Source organism: Protopterus annectens, chromosome 8.part0 (assembly GCF_019279795.1).
Source record: "Protopterus annectens isolate FY-2018-M chromosome 8.part0, PAN1.0, whole genome shotgun sequence".
Lineage (NCBI taxonomy): Eukaryota > Metazoa > Chordata > Ceratodontiformes > Protopteridae > Protopterus > Protopterus annectens.
The window spans coordinates 627,488,182-627,501,899 of NC_056741.1; the positions used below are offsets into that span (position 1 = coordinate 627,488,182).

Below are 13,718 nucleotides of genomic sequence, written 5' to 3' on the forward strand. Positions count from 1 at the left end.
TATATACTTCACATAATCTAGTTGGCTAAAAGAATAAAAATGTTTTGATTAATTCCAATTGTATCACTGGAGCCAATACCAAAACCAATTAAAAATGTGATTAGGAACTTCTTGGCTAAAAGAAATTAAATACTAGCTCTTTTTAAATAACCAAATAATACTGCAGTACTGTAACAGTGTTATGATAAGATCTGAACCTCAAAGTCAACATGTCACTAAAAGAGATTCTTACTTGTAGCAATCATTGTTGAACCGGTTATAGCTGCCTAATGCTGTAAGAGCACCAAGTCCAATTGCATAGGAAAAGAAAATTTGTGTTCCAGCATCGATCCAAACCTAAAAAATAATCGAAGTCACATGTTAGTGGGCTAATTAAACTGTCACACTACAGCAAGAGAGGCAGAAAAAGAGAGAGAGAGAGAGAAAGGGGGGTGGGGAGAGTTGTGATAAGGGTGCAGATCAGATGCTTCCCAAAGCAGGCATTCTAAGAAAATACTGCTGGAATGAAAAAAATGTTTCACCATGTGAGAAAACCCTTGGCTTTTTAATCAGAACTGCTAATGAACACTTTACTTTTCTCAAAACACTTTTATTATAAAAAACGTTACTGGTTTTAGGAGGCTGTGCTTTTCCAATCATATTGACAAATAATTATCATGAAAAGTTTGAGGATGAAAAAAATATTCTACACAACTCACAATGCAGCACTTTTTTTTGAAAAATACATACAATTTACAGACTAACAACTCAGTTACAAAGAAAATATGGCAATATGAAAAGCAATATAGGATAAGTGCATGCCATTAAAAGTTTTAAATATTCCTGTGTAGCTTTACAGTTTTTAATTGAAAACTAAAGCTGGATGGTAAGAATCCATACAGGAAACTTCCAGAAACACTTGTTGATGCTTTTCTCCATTCTACCAAGTAAGTACTAAGAGGATTTATGACTTCTAGCAGACTAAACATTTCAGCTGACAAAAAAAAAAACAGCAAATTCATAAGCACTTTTCAAAGGATAGTCCTCTAACACCTTATAGTTCAGCTTATAACTTTTACTAAATGTATATAGAGTATCAAAGAGTATAAAAACATTAGCAAAGAATTGATGTGGAAGACAGAACTAAAGTTACTGTAATCTGACCTGTGGGAGACAATCGACTGAATGTAAAAGATACATACCAAAAAAATAAGAATACTGTATGAGCTGACACACGGCATGGTTATCTCATCCTCTGTACTGTAATCATTTACATCACAAGAAGAATGAGTTAACACTTTGGCTCTGGACATCATCATGTACATCTTTATATATATATATATATATATATATATATATATATATATATATATATTTATATAAAAAGATTGAGCCAAAAAAACTTTTACCCCACTTTTGCAGATGAGATCTGGGATAGGGTTAGGGTTTCGTCAAAGGCAGCTTTGACTAAAAACAAGAAAGGTAGGCTGAAATGATTGAATGTTCTTTTGACTGAAAAGGCATTTCATCAAAAACATTCTACACAGCATGTATACCGTAAAAAGATTTTTTGCATCGGAGCAGGCCTCCTTGCATTTCCCAAGTTGGGGCTCTGCCTGCATGTCTCCCTTAATTATATATATACTAACTCTACAGTCACACACCTGTGGAAAAAAGAAGAAATCACCACACTAATCAACCTTGTTGCACAAACTCAATCATCTACAGATTTTGGGGGTACAGTATGACAGTGGACATTGCTAAGCCACACAAAATGAATGTGTGAGAACCAACAGAGGCAGTGTTTCTATATAAAATTGAGATACATTCACCTCCAGTCTAGTTAGACTGCACAACTCCATGGAGTTACTCCAAGTTCAAATTACTGTGGGTAATACCCTCATGTAAGTCATAGCCAGTTACAGAGCCCCCTCCATGGGTCATGACACACATGAAGCCTACTGACTAGACTGAAGTCAATCCAAATACTCCCGAACACTCTTGTTATGGGGGATTTCAATTATTCCACCATCATCTAGGAGACGTACACTAGCACTAACTTGCTAGTGCAAAAGTTCCTTGACTTTGTTAACTCAAATGCCCTGGAACAAACTGTTCATACCCGACAAGATGTACAAACATGCTAGACCTGGTCCTCACTAACGTGTCAAACAGATGCACTGCCACAACTGTCAGACACTCATTAGTTAAATCTGACCACAAATCAGTCACCTTCAAGCTGTTACCAGAACAAACAAAGGGAGAAATCAGACTAAAAAACTTCACCAAGGCAAACTATACCCTCCTAGGTGAAGGTATAAATGCATTCCAAGCCCCATCCCCAGCTGGAAGTGCTAACTACACTGAAGCTTACACTAAAGCCCTGTAAAATCACTTGCATAAGTGTATAGACTCAGCTGTATCAGAAAGAATCAAAGCCAGAACCCCAAGTAAAAACAAGTCGCCATGGTGGATATCTAGCATCAACAAACTTTACAATAAATGCAAAAAGTATCTGTCTAAGAAAACAAAGGTGAGGTTCCAACAATGGAAGAGCACCTTCCTCAAGACAACATATACATTTTCAGGGGCAACTATTGGACTGCAGGACTGTAGCCTCCCAGCTGTAAAAAGCAAGGAAAAGAATTTTAAAAAATAAAATAATTAGCATACTACTGCATACTAGCTGCATAGCTGCGAGTCCAACTGACTCCTTGTTAAAGTAACTCGAACTGCACATGTGTGTGAGTTCTGGGTTTAAAAAAAAAAAAATCCGGACTACTGTTAAACCAGTCTGAATTAGGAAGAGAGGCATCAGTGTACAGATGCCCAGAAGTCTATGCAGTTTGTAACCACAGTAAAGTGGAAGGGGATTGGACTGCCACGTCTGCAGTCATGTACGTGACATGGTTCATTATTGTAACACTGCAAGGGAATATGGTTCATTTTGTTATTGTAAAGCAGTTGTGTGTATGCATGTGTGTGTGAAATGCCCCAGTTAAATATACCTGGTGGCTAGAGTTACTTTAGGCTCAAACCCTGTACCTTGAGCACAGGTAGCAAGAGCCTGAATTCCCTACCCACCACCACTTGTGAAAAATGTCAAGTTTTTGCCTCATGTTTTTGTTCTGTTCTGTTCCTTTTTCTACATTTTTGTAATCAGTGAAGGACTGAATTCACTAAATAATGACAGGCATTTGAATTTCAGACTTCATATTCTTCAGAAAATACATGGTAACACAAAACCCTTTATTCTAGCAATTTTCTAAGTTTATAAGATCAATATTTTAAATTTGTCCTATTTTTGGGGCTGTATTCCCCCATTATTGGCTTTGTCCAGGTTTTTTGTGCTAAGAGGTTGAGAGCTATGGTGAGAACTGAATTCACTGAATATGTTTGGGACCTGTGTTCCCTCACTATTGGCTTTGTCCAGGTGTTTTGTGCCAAGAAGCTGAGAGCTATAGTAAAAACTGAATTTGTTAAATAGTAGCCATTTAAGTTTCAATATTCATGTCTTTCAAGAAACAGCTTAGTTATTTTAAGATATTATGCATAAATACTATGGAATTCATTCAAATGTATTTGAAAAATAAAAAAAAAATTGAGAAAAAAACAGCTGAATTGGCATAGTGATATGTTGCTCAGACTCTAGTGCACAGGGTGCTGGGTTCAAGACTTGGCAGTGAAATGCATGGTGGTAACACATTTTATTTTAGCAACTTTCTAAGATTATACAAACAATGTTTAAAATGTGTCCCTGGTTTTTGGACTTTTGTCCCTCCAATAAATTTTGTCTTTTTCCAGATTTCTTGTGCTGCAAAGTTGAGAGATACAGTTGAGTGTCCTCGAGTGGATTTTACAAGAAGCTGAGAGCTTCAGGGGAAGAGAAGTTTAGTGCAGCTTATGCTGAGTCTGCTTGCATTGTTAATAGCATAACAGGTTGAATACTTGCTTTTGATGCAGAAGGCCATGGATTCTACTCCCACAGTATGTAGATGCATTGCTGATACTGTACTGTGTGGATTCTGCAGTCCTGAGAATGTCTTCTTTGTCGGAGATACCTAGTAACTATGAACCTGTTATTAGTTTGCCATCTATTCCCTTTTACAATATTACTAGCTTATCATTTTTTAATATAACATAGGCAATTTATTCCTCAAGAACAACAGGCACTTTATTTGTAAATGAAACAATGAAACATAAAGTTGTTTGCTAGCAACAAACTCTTCATTAGTTACAGATCTCTTTAATGTGGAATTATTTAGATGGCTTTTACTTCTGCAGAGATTGTGCATATTTACTGATACTGGTGGATTGTAAAAGTTTGAGTGAAATGTTCTGAATTGAGCAGTTTTGTCATTATTGGTGTATGCATTTTGTTTTATTGTTTACGGGAAAAATGTTCAAAACAATAAATTTAAAATGCTCTCTAACAACTGTACTGTATTATAAAAGGAATATAATTTAATACAATCAGGAGGATTGTATTAAATTGTATACAATCAGGAGGATGGCCGCGGTGGTGCAGCGGTTAGTGTTGTTGCCTCACAGCAAGAGGTTCTTCAGTTCAATCCTTGGCTGGGGTGCCTTCTGTGCAGAGGCTGCATGTCCTCTCTGTGGTCACATGGGTTTCCACTGGGTGCTCCAGTTTCATCCCAAAGACATGCTGTAGTTGGACTGGACACTCTAAATTGGCCTTAGGCGTGAGTGCCTGTGTGTGCCTTCTGTGGAAGGTTGGGTGCCAGGCTGGCAACTCAACACCATAAAACTCCACTGCCAATCATGAGCAGACAGGTGATCCACTGTGGCGACCCCTAACCAGGAAAAAGCCGAAAGAAGAAGAATAATTTAATACAATCAGGAAAGTGTATCAAAGAACACATGTATGTTTCCTGTGCAAGGGGCCTATGATTTGAAAACAGCCCAAAGTTAATCTTTATCTGCCACTGGCCAGGTGTACTTTCTTTCAATGTGGGTTTCAATGCTGTTTCAATGAATGTGATTTTCAAGGGCAGAGAAGTTTAAATGCTAAGTCTATTTTCATTGTGAGACTGCATTGATTTGTTTAGCAGATGTCTATTAGTGTTTGTGCTGTAAAATGTAAAATAAAACTTTTAAATGAAATTCAAATCATCATAGAAGTAAATCAGTATGCACATTACAGTGTTTATGGTAAATCGGGTGAAATAGCCAAGTAATGGGACATTAGAATGGCTGCAGGGGGGGGGCCCTATTCAACCATGATTTTATGAGGGGGAAGGGCAGCAAACTCAAAGACAGCCCCGGCTGAACTATACCTCTCAACTCTCCAGATTTTCACAGAATGAATAGATTTTTGTTTCTTATTTTGGTTTGTTCCTCATAAAATTTGTGTTTTTCTGGCAAATCATTTAGGAATGAAGTCATTAAATAATGACAGACATTGAGTTTCAGACTTCATACCCTTCAGAAAAATGCATGCTAAAGCAAGACCTGTTATTCTATGAACTGTCTGTTTATACAAGAGCAATTTTAGTACTGTTTGTTTGTTCCCCCAATATATTTGGCCTTGTTCAGATTTCCTGCATTAACAGGTTGAGAGGTACGTGCAAATAAATTGCTTTATAGAATTAGGTACAGCCAAATCTCTCAACTATCCCCGATTTTGGCTCAGAATGTTGCTCTCCCCTTAATAATCCTTCCGCAAAATGGCAATTTTGAAGAAAATGTGGAGGGTTTACAATTAATATCAGATCAGAGTTATAGATTACTTTTATTTCAGAAATGCATGTAGTTTCTCTTATTTTGTCAGCTGCTCAACTTAACAGTACTAATATTAAAAAGTGTCTGTTTTTGACAGGTTCCCAGCTGTATTGTGTGGCTATTTTATATTTTTTCGTCACATTTTTGTCCCATTTTTCATAAAATTGTGTTTTTTTTTTTGGCAAATTAGTGGCAAATCACTAAAGATTGAAGTTAGAAAATAATGAGAGACATTTGAGTTTCAGATTTCATACCCTTCACAAAATTCATACTAATGCAAGTCCTACTATTCTATTATCTTTCTAAGTTTATAAGAGCAATATTTAAAAATTGTCCTTATTTTTAGGCCTTTGTCCTACTTCTACTTATGGCTTTGTCCAGATTTCTTGCTCTGAGGTTGAGACGTATGACAAATGTGTCAGGGCCATCACCATCAGCCACAGACATTTCAAATTGTAGCATAATTGTACCCCACTCCCCCATGTAGTGACCTTGGATTTGTCCAAGCAAGGCAAGGAGCAGTTATGCAGTGTAAGTGTGCAGAATACCCCCCCCCCTCCATCCAAGACAGACACAAGTACTACAGTGGCTTTTCATCTGTCCTTGATTTTGCAGAATATTCTGGTTTTCTGTCATATTTTTATACTGTTGATTTATGCTTCTTATTATTCAGAAAATGCATGTTGGTGCAGTGCCTGTTGCCTGTTGTCTGTGTTTAAGTAGCAATGTTTAATGACCATCAGGCAAGCTTGTCTGAGATTGTAAGATGCAAGTAAGCTTTAATAAGCATACTGTCAAAAAATTATCAACATTAAAAAGCCTTTTTGTTGTTGCCATGCAGAGAATATTTACATAAGTAGATAACATATAAGCCTTAGGTACTGAAATGCATTCGACGATATTTGTAATAAAGGACAGGATTACAGTATTTTCAGAAGCTCATTACATTTGTTGGAGACTTGTAGTCATCTTTGCAGGCTTTACTCATAAACTAAACAGAATGCTAATCTATCATGTGTGGTCCATAACCTGTGCAGTAATCCTTTAAGCAATTTATCTTGAGCTTGTTTCTTGTTTGCTGTTCATTTTTTACTTTGATCATGTTTACTCCATGAAACAAGTAGACAGTTGTTGTCATGCAGCAGGTCTTTTTTGGATAAGAAACATTTTTACAAGTGGGGATATCACAGAGATTTCTACTTTCAGCATGTTACTTGGTACTTTTATAAAGCTGAATATAAATTATAATTAGAACTGCAGTGCAAGGAGAAGTGGTTTGAACTGAGTGCTGTTTGTTTTTTATACTTCATTTTGAGTGGCATTCCAGTAATGTAATTAAAAAGTAATTTATTTTTTCATGCCTCACAACCTTTTTGTTTCCATTTAGATATTAAGTAAGCTGTCATGTAGCCAGTGCATTGAAACATTTTTTTTTCTTCTTCACTTCATTTTGTCTTGGTTGGACTCTCATAATGATGGCTTGGCAACTAGGGCGGTGTATTTAATTAAATTCCCAGTTTTTGTGGTTTTGAACATAGCTCCACCCCTTTCTAGTGGGCCACCCATTCAGCTGTCTCCTACAGCTCTCCTTTGATTTGAAGTCACCAGCCACCACTGTCAAATCCTCTAAGGGCTCCTTTGAGAAAAACCTAGCAAGTATAGCCAAGGATAGCCATAAGGCCTTTTACAGCTATGTATGTAGCCTAAAAGGTAGGACCTAAGCATGTGCAGAACTAGTGACTAATGGTATCACACACACTGATCCCACAGAGATAGCAAACCCACTAGTGAATAGGTTTGGTGAAAATATCACTCCCGTACCCCTCCAAACTTATCACAAACCTTTCCCCAAACCCCACACTCACCCTACATATCTGAAGAGCAGGTCATTAAAGCCTGATCCAAAACAAATAACACAGCCTCTATGGAACCAGATAACATCCCAGCCTGTCTTCTAAACAGGCTAAAATGTGAAGTAGCATCACCATTAAGTACCTTTTTCAATCATAGCCTAACCACAGGCTGTATTACGGTGGAATGAAAAACAGGGACAGTTATTCCCCTCCATAAAGGTGGCCTACCAACAGATCCAGAGAATTACAGTCCCATAAGCCTGACCAGCCTCATTTGTAAGGCCACAGGTACAGATTTGTCTCCCAGTGACTGATTCGTCATTGGGAAAGGCTGCCAATTCATGTTAAGCAAGCAGATCACCTCTATGACTCTGTTCGAGAGGATGTAAAACTCTGAAACTGCAAACTCACAAATGAATAAGAGAAATGCTCCACTGAAGAATAGTAGTGTCCACAAGTTTATTGAAGCGCTTTTTTTTTTCAAGTACTATACAAAACTTCATCAGAATGAAACTGTTCAAGAGGAACCTGGATGAGTGGATGGGGCACCATAAATTTTGTACTGGGGATAGCACCCACAACCCCCCTGAACATGAGTAGTCTTTACTAAATTCAGTCCTAGGTATTGACTAGCATATCTATGGTATTACATTGGGATGAATTGGCTAGGCTTGAAATGACCTCCAGGTCGATAGCCTAGTAATCTCTTATGATCCTATGAGCCTATATCTTCAAAATTATGTCCCTAATGACTCCCATGAAAAAAGTGACACCAGAAATACCACATAAAGACAACAGTCAAAAGTACATTAAATCAAAAGCATATTCATTCATTTACATTTATACCTGCTGTTTTTTCTTTCAAAGATACATTTGACAAAATGACACACACACACACACACACACACACACACACACACACACACACACACACACACACACACACACACACACACAGTCCTTGGGCACCATAACACTACACGTGACATACATACATACATACGCGCGGATCTGAGATATTCAAATTTGCTCTTATGCACTTTCGGACTTCTGGTTTTCGCCTTCATGGTCTTGGGTTACTGAAATTCAGAATTTCAGTAACTCGAGATTATGAAAAACCATATATGTGTGCATGTATGTATATATATATATATATATATATATATATATATATATATATATATATCCTAACTGTGAGATCACACTGCAGTGGGGAAAGGAAAAATTTCCCATCTCCGGCTGTTCAGCGAACGCGCACCAAATAAGCTGGTAAAGTTCAATCAGCTGATTTTCGATCAGCTGCATTGGCTTGTTCCCTTGTGAACAAAACAGCTTGCTGATGAAAGGACAGTATACAATATATATCCCAGTGGTTGAGATGAGCAATGTGGTTATTCAGAAACAATATTATGACCCTGTGGTGTAGTGAAAATAATTGAATCGCATATGGGAGTTATTGCTATGACTACTGGCATGAGAACCAGCTGGCTGGTGCAAGGCTAGTGCACCAAATGCATCACAAGAATCATGTAAGAAAACATAACATCTGCAGAAAAAGGTAAATAGTTCTAAGGAACTTATGCAATCTCATCTCTAGTGATCACTGGAGTTTGTGGGACTTTACAGAGCAGACGGTTTCAGTGCAGGCCTTAACTTAAATAAGGATACTCTTATTTAAGTCCATTGCTTCTAGGATACACAGTGTCTCAGAAGTAATTATTTGCATGTGGTTTTACTCAGCAATGGATACTCTTAAGGCCAAAATCAGGGACAGATTTTAAATATTGTTCTTATAAACGTAGAAAGTTGTTGGAATAATAAAAACATGATGGCAGCCCATAAGTGCAAAAATTATTTCTGAATAAAAAATTGTGAGACTAAATCTACTGATAAAAAAACGATGAGTATGCCATCAAAGGCTTTGAATGTACTGGAATTATATGTTTAGTTGTACTAATTTAGGAAGCCCATGAAGGAACCCTTCTGGCATGATGAAATTAGCTCTTCATACCAGCACTGATAAATACAGCCTGGTGCAAACAGACCATGACTCACATACGGGTACAAAGAAGGACCTTGCATCTAGGTCTTGTTAATGCCTGACATCCCCTCTGCACATTTTGTTTGCTCCAGGAACCCTTCCCACAGCAAGATATTAAGTAGCTGAGTAAAACCACATGCAAATAATTACTTCTGAGACACTGTGTATCCTAGAAGCAATGGACTGCAGTATTCCTAAGGGAATGAATGTGGCTTATTTCAAGTATACAGACACCTTTACTATAGTTATTAAGGCAGAATTCAAGAACCTTAATACATGGACATCACTATAGTTTCTGCACTAAAATGGACAATAACTAAAGGTTTCAAATACAAGATTTTGAAGTGTGAGTATGATGTAGACAGAGGCAAGTTTGCCAAGTCTTATTGCTGGCCTTTACCAAGAACTGGATAAATTTGCATAAATTACATAATTCCTGAGAAGAAAAGTGAGCAAAGTGCCTCATCACCATGAGGCACTCACTGAATACAATCTATAAAGAGTTCATGCAACTCAATGAAGTATCAAGAATATAATTACCTGTGCAGAACCAAGCTTGGACCAGTCAGGTTTCAAGTAATACAAAATTCCATTTGTTGCACCTGGCAGAGTCGCTCCACGTACAAGCAAAATGATAAGGACCACATAAGGGAATGTAGCAGTCAAATATACAACCTGTAGGACAAGTTATAAAGAAGAATACAATATCAGAATTTATATTTTGGAATGATTCTTGACTAAGCAGGCCTTTCCTTGACTGCCATATTTAATAAATTAGTAATTTATTCAATATATGAAATAATGTAAAGCCCACTTACGAAATATGCAAGTTATATTGAACATTCATTCTGCATTTGGAGCTAAAATTAAATAAAATACTGACATAATTAAGCTCCTTCATATACATAAGTGTATGTATGAATGTCTTAATTACTTTTCTTAACTGTAGAAATATCCACTGTAACATAAAACAACAATCTCCTTTTCAAGCAAATGGTATGTAAACAGCTACTAGGTGGAACATGATTTTTTGCATATCTCCTCTGCACTCCACCCTTTTTCCTCACAAACTGTTAGTAGCAATAGCTCTGCAGAAAGTACAGTTGTGTACACTTACCATAAATGTAGATGTTCGAGTGTACTCACTGTTGCAGTCATCACATTTGTGTTATCCCTGCCAGGGTAGCCCTCAGTCGGCCCAAATACCAGAGGCTTAGTATTTCTGCGTCAGTTGCTGTCACTTCAGGACTGACATCAGGTCATCAGTAGTATAAAGTAAGGCACCCAACACCATTACATCAGTTTTTCTTGCTCTAACTGTCAGGAGCCCCCAAGTGGAAGCCAGGATATGGTGGAAGAACCCCACCAGTAGAAAGTAAATACCAAAACATTCTTGTAAGGAGAGAGAGAGAGACAGAGAGAGAGAGAGAGAAAAGGGGGAAGGAGGGAGGGAAACCAGGACTGCAACAGTGAATACACTCAGACATCTACATTTATGGTAAGTGTACACAACTGTACTATGCTCTTCGTGTTTCACTGTTGCAGTCATCACATTTGGGTTGATTCCCAAAGCTGAGGAAAAGGGTGGAGGCAGTCAAAAAGACTAGGGGCTGGCTAGGATGCCCTGCCATACTGCAGTGGCAAAACCTGCCCTGGAAGTGGAGATGATAGGCAGGTGGTAATGCTTGGTGATGATATGAACAGATGTCCATGTTGCAGCCTCCAGGATGTCCCTGGTGGGGACTCCTATAAGGAAAGCTGCAGAGGTGGAGGCTTCTCTGTTAGAGTGAGTCCTGATTCCCTTAGGGGGAGGTTTCCTATGTTGCTTGTAGCAGTGTGCTATCCATTTTGAAATGGTTTGTTTGGATATGGCTTTGCCATCTGCTCCTGCAGCAAAGCTAACTAACAATTGGTCAGTCTTTCTGAATGATTTAGTCCCATCTAAATAGAATCTGAGCTGTCTGTGCACATCCAGAGAGTGCAGAATCCTTTCCCCCTTGTTTTGTGGGTTAGGGAAAAAGACAGGCAAATTAATGGATTGGTTGAGAGCCACACTGGACACCACTTTTGGCATGAAGAATGGGTTAGTTCTGAGGGAAACCCTGTCAGCATGGAAAATGATGAATGGTTCTACAGCCATTAGTGCTTGTAGCTCGGACACTCTTCTGGCTGAAGTGATGGCCAGAAGCATGGCTGCCTTCCATGAGAGAAACTTTAACTCTGCTGAAGCTGCTGGTTCAAAGTGGGGCAGAGTGAGCTTTTCCAACACAAAGTTTAGGTCCCAAGCTGGGGTAGGTGCTCTTCTGGGTGGCCTCAAGTTGCTAGCCCCTCTTAAGAACTGTTTGATGACAGGGTGTGAGAAAAGAGGGTGCTCAGTATTGAAATGAGCAGAGATAGCAGAGGCATGAATTTTAATAGAGGAAAAGGAGCGACCACTGTGTAGTAGGTAGGTAGGGCTGTGCTGTATTTGCTCCCTTAGCCTGGATCCAGGTGCAGAACCTTTTCCATTTGTCAGCATAAGACTTTCTTAGTGCTAGGGCATCTGGCCTTATGTATAACATCTAGAACCTGTTTACTGAGATTGGCAGCATGTTTAGTGGTCAGGGAATAAGCCAGGCTGCCAAATTGAGAGTCTGCAATTGGGGATGCATAAATTCTCCTTCCCTCTGGGTCAGGAATGTTGGGATCTGAAGGAGATGCCATGGTGGCAGAGGGGACAGGCTGTGTAGCATTGGGCACTAGTGCTGGGGTGGTCAGTCTGGGGCAATCAGAACTGTCCTCGGTTTTTCCTCCCTTATTTTGAGCAGTACCCCGGTAATGAGAGGTAGTGTGGGAAATGCATAGACCGGCAGGATGACCCACTGGAAGGATAGTACATCCACTTTCCAGGCCCTGCAGTGAGGCTGTCTGGTGTAGAACTTGCTGAGCTGATGGATGGAGTGGGAAACAAAGAGGTCGACCTTCAGTGTGCCCCATTTCTGAGTTATAAGGGTGAAGGTTCTTTGGTCTAGCTGCCACTCATGTGGGTCCAGAAGATTTCTGCTTAAGTTGTCTGCCAGAGAGTTTAGAGAGCCTGGCAGGAATTGCGCTAACAGGTGTAGTTGCATGGCTGAGGCTGTGTGCCAAAGGGTCATGGCGAGCCTGTATAGAGGGTAGGAGTGACTCCCTTCCTGCTTGTTGATATACCACATCACAGTGGTGTTGTCTGTTTTGGTCAGTAGAGCCCCTGGGGAGACAAGGGGTCTGAAAGCTGTCAATGCATGCTGGACAGCTAACATCTCTTTTTGGTTGATGTGCAGATGTATTTGATATGAGCTCCATTGGCCCTGTATGCACCTGCCATCCAGGTGTGCACACCAGGCATAGTCTGATGTGTCTGTGGTGAGGGTCTGAGCAACGTGGGGTGGTGAGAAGGGTAGTCCTTTGTTGTGGTAGCATGCTGCTGCACATCAAAGAAAATCTTTCCTTAGAAAAGGTATCATTGGTATACCTGTTTCCAAGTATTGAGAGTGTTGACACCAAAGGCTTTTTAGGTACCACTGAAGTTTCCTCATATGCATTCTGGCATATGGAATGAGTAGAATGCAAGATGCCATCAACCCCAGAGCTTGCAGGATTTTCCTTGCGGATAACTGGAATCTGGTGACTAGTTGAGAGAAATAGGCTATCAGGTAAGTTTTCTTTTCAGGTGTAAGGAATGCCCTCTGGGATGCTGTGTCCAGGCTTGCTCCCAGGAATATAATTTTTTGGGTGGACACTAGTTTGGAGTTTTTTTCGTTGATAGTGTACCCTAGGGAGGTCAGTATGTCCTTTACAAAAGCCAGGTGCTTAAGCAGCTTTTTCTGACTGTCTGCCTGAATTAGGCCATCATCTAAGTATGGGTAAATTTGAATATTTCTTTGCCTGCAAAAAGCAATGGCGGGAGCCAGATATTTTGTGAAAACTCTGGGAACAGTAGATACGCCAAAGGGAAGTGCAGAGAACTGAAAGTGCAGTGATCTTGCCCTGAAAAGTAGATATTTCCTGAATGATTCCTGGAGTGGGATGTGGAGGTAGGCCTCTTTTAGGTCTAGGGTAGCTAGCCAAGCATTCTTGGAGAGCAT

At 39.3% G+C, this 13,718-nt stretch overlaps 1 protein-coding gene across 2 annotated transcripts in view; it reads right to left on the reverse strand.

Annotated features, from left to right (window-relative positions):
- LOC122808955 (sodium- and chloride-dependent creatine transporter 1-like) overlaps nucleotides 1-13,718 on the reverse strand; it is a 237,074-nt gene that overhangs the window by 101,041 nt on the left and 122,315 nt on the right. For both annotated transcript variants that reach the window (XM_044080113.1, XR_006365847.1), the window contains exons 5-6: nucleotides 10,156-10,290; nucleotides 233-336 (exon numbers count right to left, since the gene is read on the reverse strand). In XM_044080113.1, coding sequence (XP_043936048.1) covers nucleotides 233-336; nucleotides 10,156-10,290 — 239 coding nt within the window. The remainder of the gene's footprint in view (nucleotides 1-232; nucleotides 337-10,155; nucleotides 10,291-13,718) is intronic.